General features: G+C 53.8%; 5 protein-coding genes across 6 annotated transcripts; 2 read left to right on the top strand and 3 right to left on the bottom strand.

Moving 5' to 3' along the window:
• Window positions 1-7: 7 nt before the first annotated feature.
• CAOG_04932 (hypothetical protein) lies at window positions 8-4,472 on the bottom strand. Its single transcript, XM_004347633.2, has 7 exons — window positions 3,809-4,472; window positions 2,059-3,616; window positions 1,849-1,957; window positions 1,580-1,739; window positions 653-1,499; window positions 442-584; window positions 8-305 (listed from the first exon to the last, which is right to left on the bottom strand). Exons 1-7 carry the CDS (start codon window positions 4,316-4,318, stop codon window positions 93-95), a joined length of 3,540 nt encoding a protein of 1,179 aa, XP_004347683.2. The 5' UTR covers window positions 4,319-4,472; the 3' UTR covers window positions 8-92.
• Window positions 4,473-4,604: 132 nt separating this feature from the next.
• On the bottom strand, window positions 4,605-6,277 carry CAOG_04931 (translation elongation factor eEF-1 beta chain). The gene is made up of 2 exons (XM_004347632.2): window positions 6,132-6,277; window positions 4,605-5,324 (listed from the first exon to the last, which is right to left on the bottom strand). The coding sequence occupies exons 1-2, from the start codon at window positions 6,209-6,211 to the stop codon at window positions 4,727-4,729; spliced, it is 678 nt and encodes a 225-aa protein (XP_004347682.1). The 5' UTR covers window positions 6,212-6,277; the 3' UTR covers window positions 4,605-4,726.
• A 375-nt stretch (window positions 6,278-6,652) lies between these two features.
• On the bottom strand, window positions 6,653-12,842 carry CAOG_04930 (ABC transporter mdrA2). The gene is made up of 13 exons (XM_004347631.2): window positions 12,427-12,842; window positions 11,664-11,805; window positions 11,391-11,568; window positions 11,215-11,300; window positions 10,992-11,139; window positions 10,621-10,875; window positions 10,266-10,501; window positions 9,727-10,160; window positions 9,546-9,629; window positions 9,246-9,450; window positions 8,104-9,120; window positions 7,268-7,966; window positions 6,653-7,136 (listed from the first exon to the last, which is right to left on the bottom strand). The coding sequence occupies exons 1-13, from the start codon at window positions 12,786-12,788 to the stop codon at window positions 6,792-6,794; spliced, it is 4,191 nt and encodes a 1,396-aa protein (XP_004347681.2). The 5' UTR covers window positions 12,789-12,842; the 3' UTR covers window positions 6,653-6,791.
• A 138-nt stretch (window positions 12,843-12,980) lies between these two features.
• On the top strand, window positions 12,981-14,733 carry CAOG_04929 (PIF1/RRM3 DNA helicase-like protein; the record flags this gene model as incomplete). Its single annotated transcript, XM_004347630.1, has 2 exons — window positions 12,981-13,200; window positions 13,790-14,733. The coding sequence occupies 2 exons, from the start codon at window positions 12,981-12,983 to the stop codon at window positions 14,731-14,733; spliced, it is 1,164 nt and encodes a 387-aa protein (XP_004347680.1).
• A 255-nt stretch (window positions 14,734-14,988) lies between these two features.
• Window positions 14,989-18,504, top strand: CAOG_04928 (the record flags this gene model as incomplete). Of its 2 annotated transcripts, XM_004347629.2 has the most annotated exons (12): window positions 14,989-15,046; window positions 15,621-15,688; window positions 15,753-15,836; window positions 15,900-15,983; window positions 16,050-16,133; window positions 16,216-16,299; window positions 16,365-16,448; window positions 16,532-16,615; window positions 16,681-16,764; window positions 16,845-16,928; window positions 17,051-17,125; window positions 17,191-18,504. In XM_004347629.2, the coding sequence occupies 11 exons, from the start codon at window positions 15,621-15,623 to the stop codon at window positions 18,380-18,382; spliced, it is 2,007 nt and encodes a 668-aa protein (XP_004347679.1). The 2 variants fall into 2 exon arrangements, with proteins under 2 accessions (XP_004347679.1, XP_011270426.1); XM_011272124.1 differs by lacking the exons at window positions 14,989-15,046; window positions 16,365-16,448; window positions 16,532-16,615; window positions 16,681-16,764 and having other exon boundaries at window positions 16,216-16,279; window positions 16,909-16,928; window positions 17,191-18,382.
• Between the last annotated feature and the right edge of the window lie 101 nt (window positions 18,505-18,605).

The following is an 18,605-nucleotide window of genomic DNA, read 5'->3' as shown; positions in this document are numbered from 1 at the left end:
AATATGCAGCAAGTCAAGTAGAATAAAAATGCTGACACACGAGCTTTGGACTTTTACGAACTGGAAGCAGCACGCAAAACCAAACAAAACCGTCAAGATCGCAAGCAGCTCGCATTCACGACCAAAACCCAGGCGCGGAGCACCTTCTCGTTGGCAGCTCGCATGACATAAATGCGGCGCGCAGTCACAATGGAAAACTCGAGCGCAGTGTTGGCATTCCCGCCAGCAGGAACAGCCGCCGCAGATCCGTTCGTGTAAACACGCAGAATCTCGGATAGCGCAATCAACCCTTTGGGGATTCGCTCCTGTTGAGGTCGTGGAAAGGCAAAAGGGTTGGCACCGCAGAGATGGAAACAAAATAGGCAAAGCACAAAAGTCAGCACATCAACCCTTGCTGGGCCTTTTCGAACAACATAACAACATGCAAAGAAAGTCGCTTGCCTTCTCATCTTCAAAGTAGCTCAAGCACCGCCGGCTCGTGTCAAGGACAAACCACCGGCGTTTCCAATTCTTTCGCACGCCACCAACCTTGAAAAGAAACCCTTTCGCCATGGACTCTGTCACAGTCATGCCGGTCGGTACATCTAGTGGAATAAAGACACGGTAAGAACCAATCAATCACATTCGGGTTTTCTTCCTGTTCCACACTTACTCGTGTTGGCTGACACAAACGATGCAGCAAGATTGACAGTCGCTGAAACGGCCCGCATGCCCGGTCCAGAGTCAGGCTCTCCGGGAGGAGTGAATGACTTGTCCGCAGTCGGGGCTTCCGAAAGACCAACGCAAGCCAGCGGACCAGCGCCGCTATTGTAGGTCCTTCGGACAGAGGCTGACCATGTTGGATTCGTGAATCCCATGGCGGCTTGGAGTTTGGCAAACTCGGCGCTGGACATTTCCTTGCGTCCTTGTTGTGGCGTTGGCGCGACGACTGCGGTCATGACTGCCGCGCTCGCGTGGGGCAACATGCCAACCACCGTGCATGCTGACTGAGCGTGGCGCAGATCCGTGCCCCATCGTACAAACAGATTGGTCCACAATTGAAGAGCCGAGATGCCGGCATCGGGCTCGAGGAACATGGTTGCGGACACAGTTTTCGCAAATCGGCCATTGAAGAAGCGGGACTCGCCGCTTGCAACGAGCACGTTCAAATAGGCCCACACGGAGATGGTTTCGTCCTCAACGGACGATTTGGCCCGGTCTCGCTCCATCGCAAACAGGAACGAGCCGAATCGAGACGAGTAAGCAGCGTCTGCAAGGAAAATCAGCAGCGCCTCGTTAAACTCAAACGCGGTAGGGAACTGAACCAGAAGCTGCCACACGGCATCCAAGAAGAGCAAGAACACTGGTGAGTCTTCGTGTGTTCGAGGCTCGAGACCCATGAGCAGCGTTCGATGCGGAAATCGGTGTCCATGCACGATAAACTCCTTCTGGATGAGCTTTTGGAAGCCGTGCAACGTTCGGAATGCGGGTTCTTGCAGCAGCTGCACAAGGGCGCAAACCTGTGGAAGGGGGTTTTGGGGGAAAACGTGAGTTTGTGATGAATTCTTGTAGTGTCTCACCGAGCTTTCCGCGGACTTACCACCAAAGTCTTGTCCCAGCCACGTTCATAGGCGACAAGAACGTGTGGAGCCATTGGCTCGGATTGGAGCTGGGCGATCTTGGATGCGACACTCAAGCTGTGGCTGACAAACTCGAGCCAACGCGACTCTTCAAGCAGACTTTGGAACTTTGCCTCGCTCCTGTCAAAGCACAAGTGAATACCACAGGCCATAAAAAATTGATGAGGGGGGTTGTTGTGCATGTGTTGCACAAAACCAACATTCAAACAACACCCGACTCCAAACGTACACGACAGAATACAGCATAGCTTGGAGCTTAATGTAGCTTGATCGTAGCGCCTTCGGGTCGGATAGATAGGCTTCGGAAAGCTCGAACTGGCAGTGTGGGTAATAATACACTGGGAGAGGACGAGTCAGCATGCGCAAAGGGATGTCAGATCACAGGACAGCGACCGACAACAACCAAACGCCCAAAATCAAAACACGCTCATCAACTTACACTCTCCCTGGACCGCGGTCATGCCGCCCTGGGCAGCGCTATAGCTGCTCTGGACGGTCGCGCTGACAGTGGCGGTCGGCAAATCTGAAAACACGACCAATTTGGCATCGCCTGTGCATGGGGACGTCAAGCAAATCGCCTGCAGGTACTTTTCGTCCGGCTCAGACCGCTGGCTAGGGGTGCCACGTCGATGCTTGGGCGATGCAGCTCGGAGGAGGGTGCTGCCGGAAGTGGGATGGGTCCAGGCAACGATTGGGAAGCGTCCTTCCTTGTGAAAGGCAGCCACTTGACCGATTTGTGCATCGGTACAGGCGAGTGGAACACCGTGGAAGGCTGGATAGGAGACGCAGTTTGCAAACGCTGGCGAGTGGACAATGCGCCAGGCATTGTCACTTCGGTGGAGCGAGAGCGCAATTTCCGTCCCAATATCCACAAAGTTCGGGCCCGACGGGGCGAAAAAGACGGACACGAGTTGCTGAGCGTGCGAAAGCGTCACCGGGCTCGACTCGGTCTGTGAAAGCGCGCGCATCAACGCCTGGGCCAGCCCGGCACGGTAAGCATACGCGAAACACTTGCGCGGAACCACTGGCCGTGACACGCGCACCAGATTGGTGATGAGTTGGGTGAAATCGCCGACGGCAGTGCTCGTGGCGCTGACGCAGATGCGCAACACGCCAAAGTTTCGACAAGCAATCTGCACACCCTCCGACACCCAGAGATCGTGAGATTTGACGTGCGAGGCCGGCTTCCGGTTGACATCGCCAATGGAGGTCACAGGCATTGCTATGTAGAAGGGCTCCAGGCTGAGATTGGCAACGCTCGTGCTGCCATTGCTCGCGCTACTGCTGATGCTGAGGCCGGAAAAGCTAGAGTCGATCGAGCCAACGTCGCTGTCGAGCCCGTCGTTCACGCCAATGTCGTCCGGTCCATCGTCAAAGGCAAAAGACGACCGCGAGGTTGCATCTGGCTCAGGCTCACCGCGCAAGGTCTTGAGCCGCGAAAGCAAGGCTTGTTGGTCTGCATCATTGTCAGAGCGAGAGTCCTCTTCTGGCTGCTCGGCCTGCTGCATAGGGATGGAGGTTCTCGCTGCTGGAAAGGCTGCTGCGGACGAGGAAGCGGTAGGAGTAGGACGGGGAGACAGCCGGGGCGGCACAGTGGCGGCGGCGTTTGGCGACCGCGGAGGTGTTGAAGGCAGCACTCGCGGCGGCACGCCTTGAAGTCCTGGAGCGCGGGTTGAGACCACAGGCAAGGACGTCGGCGCGGCAGGTCGAAGCGGCCGAGGCGGAGGCGATGGGCGAGCAACAACGGCAGCAGCAGGGGGCGAGGCTCGAATCGCATTTGGAGATGCACTTCGAGTGACACCAGGCGGCGGTTGGTTGACGGGTGAGGTGGATTGCTGTCGAGCAACCGGGCCGGGCGACACGACTGATGCGCCGCCGTTGATCGCTTTCGGCATTCTCCCAACGGACGAGGATGGCAAATCGTCGTCGGCGGAATCTTCTTCGAACGGACTTGTAGCGCTGTAATACTCGTACTCGAACCGTCGATTGGGGTTGCTCTGCCAAACAGGTACATCAGTCGAGTGGTAAGTTTAGCATGCAGTACAGTACATGACGTGTGGGGTTGGGGGCTTTTGATCAGCCGGGCGCTTCCCAAATCGGCAACACTTTGAGCATGTCCAACACCCAACAAGGAAAAGGGGTCGGAAGGGGGTCCCCAAGCATGAACTCGATGTGTCAAATTCACTCACAGAGACAGTGCGACCGTGGAAGATGAGCCGGTGGTCGGTCAGCGTGAGGGTGCCTTTGGCAACGAGCGCGAGGGCGATGGGGACGACGCAGTAGACCTGTCGGAGGGTCATGACGAGCTGCTCGCCGGGCAACAGCGGCGGCTGCTCGGCACCAGGGATGCCAGCAGCACTGCCATTGTTGCTCGCCAGGGGAGTTGAAGCAGGGTCGAAGAAGGCCGGGAAGAGCGTCGTGAGCGCGGCGGCTGCGGCACTGGCTGGCAATCCCGTTGCATCGTGTCCGCCTGCGACCACCGCGGGCAGCCTGGAGGCGAGTGGGAGTGGTGGTGATGATAGAAGGGATGATGACGTTGATAATGATGATGAGGAAGGCTTGGAGTGAGGCGGGCGCAGATCAAGCAAATCCGCCAGAATTCCAAGCGGATTCGCAGCAGCAGAACCACCACCAGCAGCAGCAGCAGTCGTGGCGGGGCGCCGTGAGCCAGGATGGGGCTGCGGTCGTCCCGCGCTCATCTGAGGGGGTGGTGGAGGAGAGAAGCGGAGATTGAGATGAGGAGGTGCGGGTTTGGCTTGGGTGGAAATTTGGGTGGAACGTTGTCGACGTGTCTCAGACTGATAAGGGAAAAAATAACAAACGAGAACGAGCGACGATGACGAGGAACAGAAATAAAACGACTGACTGACTGACGATCAATGGAAGGTGAGTTGTTATTTTGCTTGCTTGTAAAATTGACTTGGATCGCCATCCCAACCTCAAACTCAAGTGCCACAGCTCATTGGACAGTTCAAACAAGACAAGAAAATGAAAATCAACGTTTACTAGAACAGAAATTGTTCAAAAACAATGGATGGGGGAGAAACATAAAGTAATGCATGTGTGTTTTTTATTCTGTGATTTTTGTACTACTGAGTTGCGCGCGCTTAAATCTTGTTGAAGGCAGCAACGTCGACGGACTGGACGTGGTCCTCGAACTCGGTGATCTTCTCCTCAAGAATGTCAGTGCCGACCTTGTCGTCCTCGACGACGCAGTTGATCTGGAGCTTCTTGATGCCGTAGCCGATGGGGATGAGCTTGGCCTGGCCCCAAACAAGGCCGTCCATCTCGATGGTGCGGACGAGGCGCTCAATCTCAACCATGTCGGTCTCGTCGTCCCAGGGCTTGATGTCGAGCAGAATGCTGGACTTGGCAATCAGGACGGGCTTGTTGCCCTTCTTGGCCTGGTACTCGGCAACGCGAGCCTCCTTGATCTTCTTGGTCTCCTCGTCTTCCTCCTCCTCGTCGCCGAACAGGTCAATGTCGTCCTCGTCGGCGGGGGCAGCAGCAGCAGCAGCAGCAGCCTTCGCGGGGGCAGCAGCGCTCACAACAACAAGAGCGGCAGCCTTGGCCTTGTCGCCGGGCAGAGTGCTGGCGTCGTACGAGGCAATGTGCTTGTACCAGCGAGCAGCGTGCTCGAACTTGGCGTCGGGGGCGGCGGCGACGGCGGCGAAGACGGCAGCATCGGCCTGCGAGGCGGCAAAGCTGAGAGCAAGAGAAGAGCAAGTCAGTGAGTGCTGATGCAAGAGGGTGATGGTGCTGCATCACTGCCATTTTGTGAACGATGAATGTGAACGATGAAGTGGTGATGATGAAGAAGTGGTGATGATGAAGAAGATGATGATGAATGGGAGAGCTCAGTGATGCAATGGAAACGCACGAGGGAATCGTTCAGAATCGCATTGGAAGAAAAGGAGAAAGAAAAAAAAGGAAAAAAAAAAAAAAAGGGCCGCTTTTCTTTCTGTCTCTTTCTGTCTGCGCTCTCCGCTCTCAATCAATCGCACCCGCTCCAGCACGGATGACGCGCAGAACAGCCCAGTCAGTCAGTCAGTCAGACAGTCAGACAGTCAGCCAGTTCGCGTGGGGCATTGAACCGATCCACTTCAACTGGAAATCCAAAACCAAAAATTAAAAAAAAAAAACAAAAAAAAAAAAGCACGGTTTTTCTTTTTGCTTCTTCTTCTTCTTTGGCTGCTGATGTTTTGCTGGGGGTTGCTCTGCTGGCGTGCAACTGGCAGCTGAACGAAAAAAAAGGCAGTCAAAACCACGCCGCTGGTCCAGTGACGAGCCAGAGCGACAGCGAAACAAGAAGAAGAAGGAGAAAAAAAAGAAAAGGAAATAATAAAAAAAAAAAGTCCCTCCACGTGGAAATAAAATATAAAAAAAAAAAGATCTCTGTTTTCTATGGGTTTTGCATTAGGCGATTTGCTTTGTTGATGCTGCCTGGAGAGGAACAGGGACAGGGACAGGGACAGGGAAGCGGGTTGTAATGCGAAGGGGGAGTGTGCTTACCCTTCGATGTAGCTCTTGTCGGCGAGGAAGGTGTTGAGGGCGGTGAGACCGGTGGCCTTGTCAAGATCAGTGAAAACCATTCTGCTAAAAAAAATTATGAAAAAATCTGCGTTAACGTCAAAATGGACTGAATTGAAAATCTCAATTGATGAAATTGAATGAAATTGAATGAAATTGACATTGAATCAAGAAAGGATGAACACTTGCAATGGATTGGAGATTCGCGACTTGGAAGAAGGTGGCAAGGTCGAGGGATTGAGCTGAATGGCCAGAGTAGAGTGGAAATTTCGCCGTCAAAAAAAAAGGAAGAGACGATCTTGACCGGGAACCTGAACCTGGAATCAATGCGACAGCACACAGAATCGATGAGAAAGCGCCGTTTACCGAGAATACAGTGACGAATGAGGGGAAAGACCGATTTAGAGATGAGCCCAGTTCGTCAGACACTGTACGTAAAAAGGATTTTTGCAGTCTACCCTTCCAAGCTTCCCGAAGAGGACCGTCAATAGGAACAATACACGCAGATATAAAAACACAATAGTTATTTTTAGGGCCTGATACAAAAAGACAACACACACACACACACACACAAACCAGCATCATGCAAGAAAAACAAATGCAACACAGCCTCATTGGTGCAACGCCCAACTGTCCAATGGCTTAACGCTTCAGCGCAGAGTAGAAGCGCATGCCGACAAAGACCAACGCAGAGAAGAATGCATAGAAGCAAAGGAGAATGCCCCAATCGCGCCACTTGGAGGTGGCATCGAGGTTGAAGATGGCGAAAATGTCCTCGCCCTTGGTGAGCGGGCAGTACAGCTTGTACTGCGAAGGGTCGTAGGGACTGGTGACGTTCACGTACGACTTTTCATCGCAGTGGAACTCGAGCCCAGAAAACTCGTTGACAGTGAACGCGCTGATGCAGTACGAAAAGTAGTCAATGTAGTAGAACCAACGCCAGTACCAGCCCATGCTTTCCTTGGGAATGAGGAAGCCAGCAAAGATCTGTCAAAGAGGACGAAAAAAGGGGGGGAGGGAAATCGGAAGACTTGGTGAGCAACGTTTCCAGCCAAAAACAACAGCAGCAACAGCAAAATCCACACCACCACCACCACCACCACCACCCCATGTCTTACAAAGAAAAAGGTCGTCAGGGTCGGAGCAAGAGCATTGGCCACAGCGGGATTGGGAGACACGACAGCAATGAACTGGGCAAAGGCCAGCGAGCAGAGATAGGCCGTGAAGAAGACCAGGTAGAAGAAAAAGAAGCGGCCGGCATCGGGATTGAGACCGGAAATCCAGTACATGGGCACGACATAGAAGGTCACGTAAATGACGTGGTAGGGAATTTCTGTCAGGACAATCGAAATGGCAATCGCAGTGACACGGTAGCTGCCTGCCATCTTTTCTCGGTAAAACACCGTCCGCATGTCCATAATGTCACCAATGGCACTGTGGGTGGCGTAGGCAACAAACACAATGCCAAAGAACATGATGGCGACGCGGTTGGTCGCGCCAGCCTGGTCCAGCTGCTGCTGCCACAGGAAGGAGCCGAGAATCAGACCAACGACGAGGTAAATCATAAAGCGAACCTTGACGAGCAAGGGGTTGCGCCAGAACATTTGGAAGGTACGGGGGAAAACCTCGCGCAGCTGCGTTCCCAGCGAGGTGGCGAATCGAGCGCGCTCAAAGTGCGGCGGCTTCACGTCCGGCGGCGTCACGCCCTTTGCCAGAGTATCAATGACTTGCTTGCATTCTGCCGAGGCGTCCCAGAGAGCAGCGCCATCCTTGTCAGGAGCGGTGCAGACAGTATCCATCATCCAGTCGGCCGGGTTCTGTAGAGTCCAGCAAGGTCAGAAATCAGCAACGTTGCAATCACAAACACCTTCTTGCGTCAATCACAAAATCCACAACAACTATTGCTGTTGCTGCGGCGGCGGCTGCTACTACTACTCCTACTACTACTACTCACGCGATCGTTCTTGAAAGTAAGACCAAAGTGCTCCTTGACATAACCAAGCAGCAGGGAAAGGTTTTGACCGACAGAGCCAAAGAACACTTGGCGGCCGCCGGGACGAAGAAGCAGGAGGTGGTCAAACATGAGGAAGAGCTCGGCCGAGGGTTGGTGGATGGTGCAAATGACGGAGCGACCGCTGCGGGCAATCTCAGCAATCTTGTTCATGACGAGCGCGGCACCGTACGCGTCCAGACCCGAGGTGGGCTCATCCAAGAACAAGAGCGGCGGATCGGTGACCAGCTCGACGGCAATGGTCAGACGCTTGCGTTGCTCGGCAGACAAACCACCTTCGGCCGGAGTGCCGACCATGTCCTCGGCAATGTCTTCCATGTCGAGCTCGGCAATGACATTGTCCACCATGCGCCACTTTTCCTCGGCCGACATCTCCTCGGGCAAGCGGCACATGGCCGAGAACGCAATCGCCTCGCGCACGGTCGAGCGCGCAAAGTGAATATCCTGCTGTTCGCAGTAGCCAGAAATACGCTTGAAAAACTCGTTGCGCGGGGCACCATTGACCAGGATTTCGCCAGTCACGGTACCGCCCGTCTTGCGATCGGCCAGAACGTCGAGCAGAGTTGTCTTGCCAGCGCCAGAAGGGCCCATGAGCGCAACCATTGTTCCGGGCTTGACATAACCGTTAATGTCCTTCAGCAGCTGCTTCTGGACCTTCTTCTTGTTGGAATCAACCACCTCGACCGAATAGCTGAGGTTTTTGAACTCGAGATACGCCTTGGCTGTCTCGCTGGAAACGGTTGTTTTCTTCACATTGTTGAGCATCTTGGCGGCAAGAATCTTGCGACGGTTGGCACGGTCTTCGGTCGTTTCGACGTGCGGGTTGTGCGTGGCGTCGAACGTGACGTACTTTTGCAGAACGAACGTGACCAGCAGGAAGAAGAGGTAGAAGACGTACATGATGACCATGTCCCAGGCAATCCAGTCGTTGCCCATCTGGACAGAGTAGGTGGCCAAGTACTGCAAAGACATAGCATAGGAGAAGGAAAGGAGAAGAGAGAAGATGTGAGCGATGAAAGGGGGAGGGCAAACAAGCTTTGACCACATGTTGAACAAGTTATTTGGGGAGACATGACAACGCGTACCTGATCACCCATCGTGAAGGGGCAAGTCTGGGTGCCATTGAAGCCGTAAGGGAACGGGGCAGTAAAGTTGGGGGCAAAAGGCGGGGGCACGAGCTGATCCGGGTCGCATGTCAGCGGATTGCCCTCAAACTCGTTGATGGCAAGGCCTTCGTAGCTGTAGTGCAAGGGGGAGATCCAGTACATCCACTTCCAGCCTTCAGGGAACCTGGGCAAATGCGAGAGCAAACAAAGCCGTCAAAGGATGAAACTGAAGCGAGCATGATCGTGGCAACATTTGCAGAAAGCTGCACCAATACTTACGAGCCATACGGCACAAGGTAGCCATTGAACAGCAAAAAGATGGCAATGACGGCAGGAATGACAGCGTTGGCAATCGAAAAGCTCCTGAGCATACGTGAAAACAAACCGAAAAAAAAAAAAAAAAAAGTCAGAGTCGCACCACAGGTTTGAGGCACTACTGCCAAAAACAAAGGGTACGTACGGAGCGATGGTGGTCATGGCGCGGCAGAACGAGTTGGACCACAGGGCGACAGCAAGATTCATAAAGACCCAGTAGAAAAAGTAGCCAGCACCGCTGCGAAGACCAACGGTAAAGTAGAGAATGATGGAAAATAGGAGAACTTCGAGAATGGTGAAGGGAATGTCGGCAAGATTGACGGCGGCAAAGTACGAGAATGGCTGGAAGTACTTGGCAGAGCGCTGCGAGTTGTAGACACTGCGCTCGTCCAGGTACAGCGGAATCATGGCAGCAGCACCAAAAGCAAAAAAGGCCACGCTGTTGATAATGACACCGAGCTTGTTGCGGGCGCCAACTTGGTCCGATCCCAGCTGGACGAACAAGGTACCGACAATGAAGCCGGTCATGATACTGCGCGAAATTCGCACCTGCAACCCGGCAGGGTCGCGCAAGTTGATCTGTCGGGAGATAGGAGAGAAAAGAAAATGATCAAGGTGAGCATGAGCGAAAGAGGCGGAGCAAACCGACCGATCAATACCCGAGCACAACAACAAAAACAATACCTTGATGGCGCGGTCCAAGTTCAGTTTAAACTGAGTCCACACGGAATTCGAGTACTTGGGAACGACATTCGGGTTGGCCGGAGGAGGCGCGTTGCGAGGAGCCACGCCCTTCCACAGCTTGCGGCCAAGCTCGGCGTAAATGTCAGACTTGCGGAACTGCTCGTGGAAGTGCTCGGTCGACAGCTCTGCCGAGACGGACGGCGCGACAAACTTTTCGGGGTGATCGGCGACTTGGGCTGTTTTGGGAGTCAACAGAGAAAGGTAAGAAAACGCAAGAACGTTCGATGAAGCGTCATTCTTTCTGAGGGCAACCCAAACAAAACAAAAGCAAAAAAAAAAAAAAAGAATGACGCACCGAGGAATTCGGCAGGGTTCAGGCCGGCGGGGCACGAGATGCCAATCGACTCGAAATACGGGAGGGCGTCGTCCTTGGGACCAAAGTAGACAATCTGGCCGTTGCTAATCAACAGGACCTTGTTGAACAGATCGTAGAGCTCCTTGGACGGCTGGAGCAGAGCGACCATGCACGGGAAGCCGACGTCCGCAATGCCGCGGACGTGATTCATGACGTTGAAGGCGGCGGCGGAATCCAGACCCGTCGTCGGCTCGTCTGTTGCGTGCATCGAACAAAAACAAAACGGCAGGGTAAGCACAATGGCTCGCAAGGAAGCCACGCACCAAAAAAAAAAAAAAAAGAAAAACAGGCGCGGATGGAAGAATACTGACCAAACAGCATCAAGTTGGGAGTCTTGAGAAGCTCGACACCAATCGTGACGCGCTTCTTTTCACCACCCGAGACACCGCGAATCAGGTTGTTGCCCAGCATCGTGTCCGCGGCGTGCGCCAGACCGAGGAGCTTGAGCACGACATCGACCTGTAGCGTGACAACCAAGACTTTAGGAAGGGGCCAAAAAGCAGCAGGGTCTGATAATTCCGTCTGCAAACTTACGTGGTCGTTCTTGTCTTCAGACGGCATGGATTCGGGGAGCTGCAGCTCGGCAGCGAAACGCAGGGTCTCCTTCACGGTCAGGGTGGCTGTGTTGGTCACAAGAGTGTGAGCGTTAAAGTCAGAGTCATCCAAACGCACAAAACCAACCGCACGAATACAGTCGTGTGCTCACGTACGAATGTGAATGTCCTGCTGAGGAACCAGACCAATAACGCGGTTAAAGTTGTCGGGCACCTTCTGGCCGTTGACTTGGATGATGCCGCGAACAGCGTTGCTCAGTCGGTTGGAGAGGGCTTTGAGCAGGGAGGTCTTGCCAGACGACGGGCCGCCGAGCACGATGCACATGTCACCAGGCTAGCAAGATGATCAAAGTCGAAAGATGAGCAATGTGGGTGAACAATTGCGGGAAAAGCTCGAGCAGCAATCGGGCAAAAGCGGGAGTTTGTTACCTCCAGGTAGCCTGAAACGCCATCGAGGACGGCGTACTCGGTCGTCTCGGGGCGCGGGTTGATGCCAACCATCTGCTTGAAGTCCGACCACACGTTGTGAACATGGCGCTCCTTGTTGACCGTGGCACGGAACGAAATGTCGCTATTGGTGATTGCGATTTTGAAAATAACAAAATCAAAAGGTTGAGCGAATTTTTTAAAAAAAATCACGAATCGCCAATGAGATCATCATCGAATGTCAGTGCATTTTATGAGCGTGCTTTATGAGTGTGGTCTCATCTCAGAGCAAGTGTAAAACGGGGGAGGGGGTGTGACGCAACCATCCAGATTCAGAGCAGCACACGTGGACGGTGAAGAACAACTCAATTCCGTTTCGATCGCCTCAGTGAGTTTGCTCCCCCTGCTTTACTCTTCACTCTTTCCCCCCTTTCCCTCCTCTTTGTATCACAATATTGCGATGATTTGATGCGTTGATTCTCGCACTCCAACAGCCAAGACAGAACAACGAAAAAAAGACCCAACGGAAGCACGGGGAATTTTTCGCTTTTTTTTGGTTTTTTGGGGGAAACGAAACGGTGCGGAAGTTTAGCAAACGGAGGAATAAGGTGCTAAAACAGCACAGTTGTTCGATTGCCCATCCACCCACCCACCAACCCACCCAATCAGTGAGAGAACGGAGAGAGAGAGAGAGAGAGAGAGAGAGAGAGAGAGAGAGAGAGAGAGAGAACGGAGAAGAGAAGAAGAAAGACTAAAGAGAACGAACCGGAACTCGAGGAAACCGCCGAGCGGACGGCCAGGGAACCACTTGTCGACAAACTCGACATAGTAGTGGCGCATGTCAAAGTCCTCGTGATGCGGATCGCGGACGACATCCAGCGAGGTCATGGACGCAGGCGGGTAGTATGCACGGCGAAAGTCGCGCGCATAGAGCACGCGCTGGGGGTCGGTGTGCGACGTGCGCGACGGGTCCATGCGCTCCTGCTGCACGGCGAGCAATCCTGCAGAGCTCTGCGCGCGCGACGCCAGGCGCGACGCCTCACGCGACTCTCCGTCCGTGCTGTCTGCCGAACCACGCGCGCCAAAGTGCGTCTCTGGCAGCTCGAACGTAATCTGAGGTTCACTCATGGCAAAGAAAACGGAACGAATCGAAAAAAAAAAAAGAAAAAAAAAAAAGAAAAAAAGGAAGACTGGCAAAAACGTGCAACGGAAACCGCGGCGCTTTTGAAACCGCGCCGCGCCAACACTCGATTGGAACGAAGGCGCGATGACGAGATCACGGCAGGATGGCGCACAGTGCAACATTGTGCTCAAACGACAATGCAGGTGCAAAAGCGGAAGACTGGATTGGCAAAGTGGACGAAGGAGCGCAACTGTGGCGATCGCCCGCTGCAAATCGCTGCAAAAGCAACCGTTTCGCCGAAAAGGGCCCCAGCCAGGAAGCTCGAACTGGAGCCACCCTCTCTTGCCCCTCGGTCGAGTGTGTGTCGCGATCGATGCATTGTAGAGTACGCACTCGGCTCGCCGTCTCTGGAACGCGGTACGCCAAAAAAAAGCGATCGCCACAGTTCGACGTGCTTGCTGCTTTTGGAAAACGCGCCGTATTGAGTTGTTAAAGCGGCGTTTTGCTGCTATTGTTGCTGGGCCCTCAGCTGCAGATGCAGATAGATGGAGGGAATGGGGGAGAAACCAGAAAAAAAAGTTGCCTAAGCGCGGCGAATTTACTACATGGTGCAACTTTTGAGGTGGGTGACGGGGTGACAGAAAAGGGGGAGGAAATCTGAAATCCAACGCTCGCTGGCTCTCCCCCCAAATCCAGATGCCCTCTTGGCGAGTCGAGTACATCTACGACATGAGATGGGACACGGCTCGAGTGATTGAAAAGGTCGAATGTACACGGGGAATGGCGCATGCAGTACATTCAAAGTCAGTTGCAAGTCGCAGACAAGAAATCGTGCGCAATCTGAGACTTTGCGATCCCAACGCACCGGCTGGACGAACGCGACTCGAGTCCTCGCAAATATCACCCCTACTTGTTTGATTTGCTCAATCAAGTCATCCAGCAAGTGCTGGGGTCAAACAAGCCCTTTGGCGGAATTCAGCTGATTCTTTGCGGCGACTTTCTCCAGCTCCTGCAGCGCACTACCTAAACCACGTCACAAACCAGCGTCGCAAGTTTGCCTTCGAGGCAGCCTGTTGGCAAAAGGCCGTCCCAGTCACGCTCGAGTTGCGCCAGATTCATCGTCAAAACGACTTGGGGTTTATTGAGCTTTTGCGCAAGCTACGCCGCGGTGACTGCTGCCAGGAGGTTGCGGACACCCTTTTGGCCACTGGATCCCAGCAAATCGAGCAGCACGGTGCCCTCGCGACACGGCTATGCACGCACACTGACATGGTTGTCTCGATCAATCAACAGCGTCTGGCGCAGCTTTCGGGAGAGCGCATGACTTTTTACGCGCGCGATACACCGGACGGCGACTCGCGCGTCACATCGATGCTCGACCTGAGCGTGCAGGCCCCGCGGACACTCGAGCTGTGCGTTGGGGCGCAAGTCATCCTGCTACGGAACCTGGACGTGGCTCAAGGACTCGTTAACGGTGCGCGTGGAGTGGTCGTGGGCTTTGCCCGGCCAGCGCCAAACGGAGGCATGGCGGCCGCGAATGGCCGGCCCCAAGCTGCCAATGCCCCAGCGTACACGGAGCTTCGACAGCAGGAGCTGGCCAACAACGAGCGCTATCCCCTGGTTCGCTTTGTTCGCACTGGCACGGAACGCGTCGTTTCGCCAGCGGCATTTGCGCTGCCCAGCGATGCTACTGGAGCTAGTCAACGCCTGCAGGTGCCGTTGGCGCTCGGCTGGGCCATCTCGATTCACCGTTCGCAAGGGCTGACGTTGGATTGCGCGGAAGTGTCCCTTTCGCGGGCGTTCGAATCTGGGCAGGCGTATGTCGCTCTCTCGCGTGTCTCCGCCCTGACCTCGTTGCGCGTTCTCGATTTCCAGACCGAGTCGATTCGCGCTGCCCCAGAGGCCATCGCCTTCCACGACAGTGTTTCCATCGTGTGTCTGGTGAAGTGAGAGGGTGAGGGAGTTTGATTGGCGGCCTCCTGTCCGATCTTGCTTTGACAATTACAATTCTGTAACCCTTGTACCATGCTGGTTGTACTATACAGTACTACAGTGCCTGATCCGAGAACGCGGTGCCCATCGGTCGTTCATTCGTTCAAACTGCTGTCAAATTTACTGGAATGTCTTGTTGATTCTGTTCATATTCCAGGATGCCGGCCTATTGGAGGTTGGCAATATCCGATTTTACTTTTCGGAATATTAACCCAAGCAACCATCATTCAATTCACTCTGTTTTTCTGGTTCTGCTTTCCAAATTATTCAGGTTGACAGCTTTGATTGTTGATTTTCGCTTGTTTGCTCTGCTGCTTTCCATCCATTTTGCTTCTGGTCTTCGTGCGACGCCATGTCTATCCACACACTCACACTCACACGTCTCATCGAACAAGCCAACAAGTCATCGCACGGGTGTCTTGTTGTTGGTTGGTGTCAGAGTCAAAGTCTTTGTTGTGGATTTGGCTGTTTGTGAGCACATCACTTCTCGTTTCGCTCGGTCCACGCTGTCGCCGAGGCTCAAGCACCACCTTCGCCGCTGGATCAGCTTGGGTTGATGTTGTCGATGGGCGTAGTGAGTGGGTGGGCGGTGAGAGCGCTGGGGGTTGTCTGGGATCGACCACTCGGCTGTAGAAGCGGTTCAGAACGAGAACCACCGCTTCACGAATGAGGCGCAAAGCAGCTCTGTCGTGTTGTGGAGTCTCGTTCCAAGGGCAGTGAACGAGGCGTAACAAGTCACACCAAGACGGCCGGAACTGAAGGGGAGGGGAGTGGGAGTGGGCTCAACATTGGCAACAGCAAAAAGCGTGCTCGTGCTGACTGTTGTTCTGATCATACTATTGCAGATGGCTTCAGCATGGACACCGCGGCAGCGTGAGCTGTTTGAAAAGGCCAAGTCCTCCAGTCGGGTCATGTATGTATCGTCCAAGACCGAGGCGTAGTCGTTGCTGTGCGCTGACTTGTTTGGCGACATCAAGACTCGCACGCTCAGATATCACACATGACGATGCTTTGGTCATTGCCGAGGGTCTCAAGGCGAATGGCAATTTGCAATATCTCGAGTAAGGCAGGAACAAGGAAGGGAGTCGTTCGAGATGAGTTTTGACCTGAATTGTATCCAATAGGTTGTCTGACAACCAGATTGGCGACGCAGGAGCACAAGCGATCGGATCTGCGCTTCGGAACAAGTCGACCTTGATTGCACTCAGGTACTTGTCTGGTGGTGTCACAGAGGCTATTGGGCGCGCTACACTAACTTGTTCGAGTTGATGCAGCTTGAACGAGAACAAGATTAGTGACATTGGAGCTTTTGCCGTCGCTGAAGGCTTGCAGGCGTCGACTGCGCTGACTGAGCTCGGGTATTGTCGTCGCATGTTGACCTCCTGTCGCATCTTCGTCTGTGCTCACGAATGGTTTGGTACTAATGTCTATCTGACTTAGGATGTTCATCAATCAAATCGGCGACGCTGGAGCTCAGGCGATCGGATCTGCGCTTCGAAACAAGGCCAACCTGTCTATTCTTCAGTACGTTATGGTGGTGTCACAGGGACTGCTGGGCGTGCAGCACTAACTTTACCGATCTGATATAGTTTGAGCAACAACAAGATTGGTGACATTGGCGCTTTTGCCATCGCTGAAGGCCTGCAGGCGTCGACTGCGCTGACTCAGCTCGGGTATTGTAGTCGCACGTTTGAGCTTTTGTCGCATCTTCGTCTGTGCTCACGAATGGTTTGGTACTAATGTCTATCTGACTTAGGATGTTCACCAATCAAATCGGCGACGGTGGAGCTCAGGCGATCGGATCTGCGCTTCGAAACAAGGCCAGCCTGTCTAGTCTTTAGTACGTTCTGGTGGTGTAACAGAGGCTGTTGGGGGCGCGACACTCACTTGGCCGAGTTGATGCAGCTTGGATGTGAACAGGATTAGTGACATTGGAGCTTGTGCCGTCGCCGAAGGCCTGCAGACATCGACAGCGCTGACTCAGCTCGGGTATTGTGGTCCCGTGTTGACCCCTGTCACATTTCAAGTTTGCTCAACAGTGGGTTCCTTCTGATGTTTATCTGGCATAGAATGCACACCAATCAAATCGGTGATGCAGGAGCGCAGGCGATCGGAGCTGCGCTTCGAAACAAGGCCAACCTGTCGAAACTGAAGTATGTTCTGTTGTGGTACAGGGGTGTGGGTGTGCGGGTCTTCCAACAACTTGATGCAGCAACATGAGCCATCGAACACTGAACGTCGTTGACAATTTATTGTTCGTGTTCGCTTGCAACAGTTTGTCGGACAACCAGATCTCTGCAAGCGCCGTTCAGCTTATATCCAAAAGCGTTCCCGCAAAATGCGAGTTCTCGTGAGTGTCCTTGTCTTGTGGGAGTTTGTTGCTGTGACTGTCTTTCTGACTTGATTCAATTCCAGGGCCGGAAATCAGCGCACTCGCCCTCAGAATGCAACCAGTCCTCCTGCCATTCCACCGAAACCTGCCCACTTAGACCATACTCCCAACTCGCCTCTCGCTGCGTCTGATGCGACGTCGCAGCAAGTCCTGTCGCAAGCAACGACGCAGTTTTCAGAGTCCAAGCGCATCGGTGGCGGTGGATTTGGCAGCGTCTACTCTGGTGTGTGGAGCGGTCAGCGAGTTGCGGTCAAACGCTTGGCAGCGGATTCAACTCAAGGCATCTCTCAGTTCGAGGCCGAGCTCGAAGCCCTCTCGCGTTTCCGTCACCCGAATATCGTCACCATCATGTGCTATGCCCAGGAAGGCAACGAGCGCTGCTTGGTGTACGAGCTGATGCCAAACGGTTCTGTTCGCGATCGTCTCGATCGCAAGGGTGGCACGCCTGCATTGAGTTGGCAGCAGCGCCGAACCATTGCGACCGATATTGCAAACGCCATGCACTTTGTGCAGACTGCCATTCCGCGTCAGCCGCTGTTCCACCTGGATCTCAAGACGGACAATGTACTTTTGGCCGCTGACTTTCATGCCAAGGTCGCCGACTTTGGTCTGACGCGCTCTGCCCCAGCTCAAGTGGATGCACACAGCTACATTCGCACGCAGACTGTTCAAGGAACATTACAGTACATCTGCCCACAGTATCGCGACGAAGGCAAGGTCTCCATCAAGACAGACGTGTACTCGTACGGCATGATTCTGCTTGAGCTCGTTACTGGACAGCCGCCCAGCATTGACTTGATGGGTACTGTTCGACGCGAGCTGAAAAGGAGCCGTAAAATCGATGCGGTGCTTGACAAGGCGATTGACTGGAGCCCTCAGGACAAAGAATCGGCTCAAGCCATGGCGGCGGATCTTGCGCCTGATTGTCTCGAAACTGCACGAATTGACCGACCCTCGTTCGGCGAAATTTTGAGGCGATTGTCTGGGGAAGAAGCTGCAGGAGCAAACGAGGAAGAGACTATCGAGGGCAGCGATCGCGAGTGCTTGGTCTGTTACAACGCCCCGACGAATGCCAAGCTGATGCCTTGTCACCACGCATGTGTCTGCGTTGCGTGTGCTCAATGGATGATCGAGCGTCGAGACAAGTGCATGATTTGCCGAGTCCTTCCGACCTCGTTTCAGCAGGGCACGTACACCAAGACGTTTGTTCAGTGAGCTGCGCTGTTGTTTGATGTTTGATGTTTATTGAAAGTATGTTGTGTTGCATGTCAAATCACGTCCGGTTTCTGTAAATCTTACGCCATTGCCGTTCTCTATAAAATTCATGTAGCTGACCCCATTTGAGTAGCTTCCCAAAGCGTAGTGACTGGCAGAGCCTCCTGAGCCGACTTCGATTTGGCTGGCATATTTTTCCGAAAAGCCACAAACGAAAAGGGCG

This window comes from Capsaspora owczarzaki (genome assembly GCF_000151315.2).
Source record: "Capsaspora owczarzaki ATCC 30864 unplaced genomic scaffold supercont2.7, whole genome shotgun sequence".
Taxonomy (NCBI): Eukaryota; class Filasterea; order Ministeriida; family Capsasporidae; genus Capsaspora; species Capsaspora owczarzaki.
This window is presented reverse-complemented; position numbering and strand designations above follow the sequence as displayed.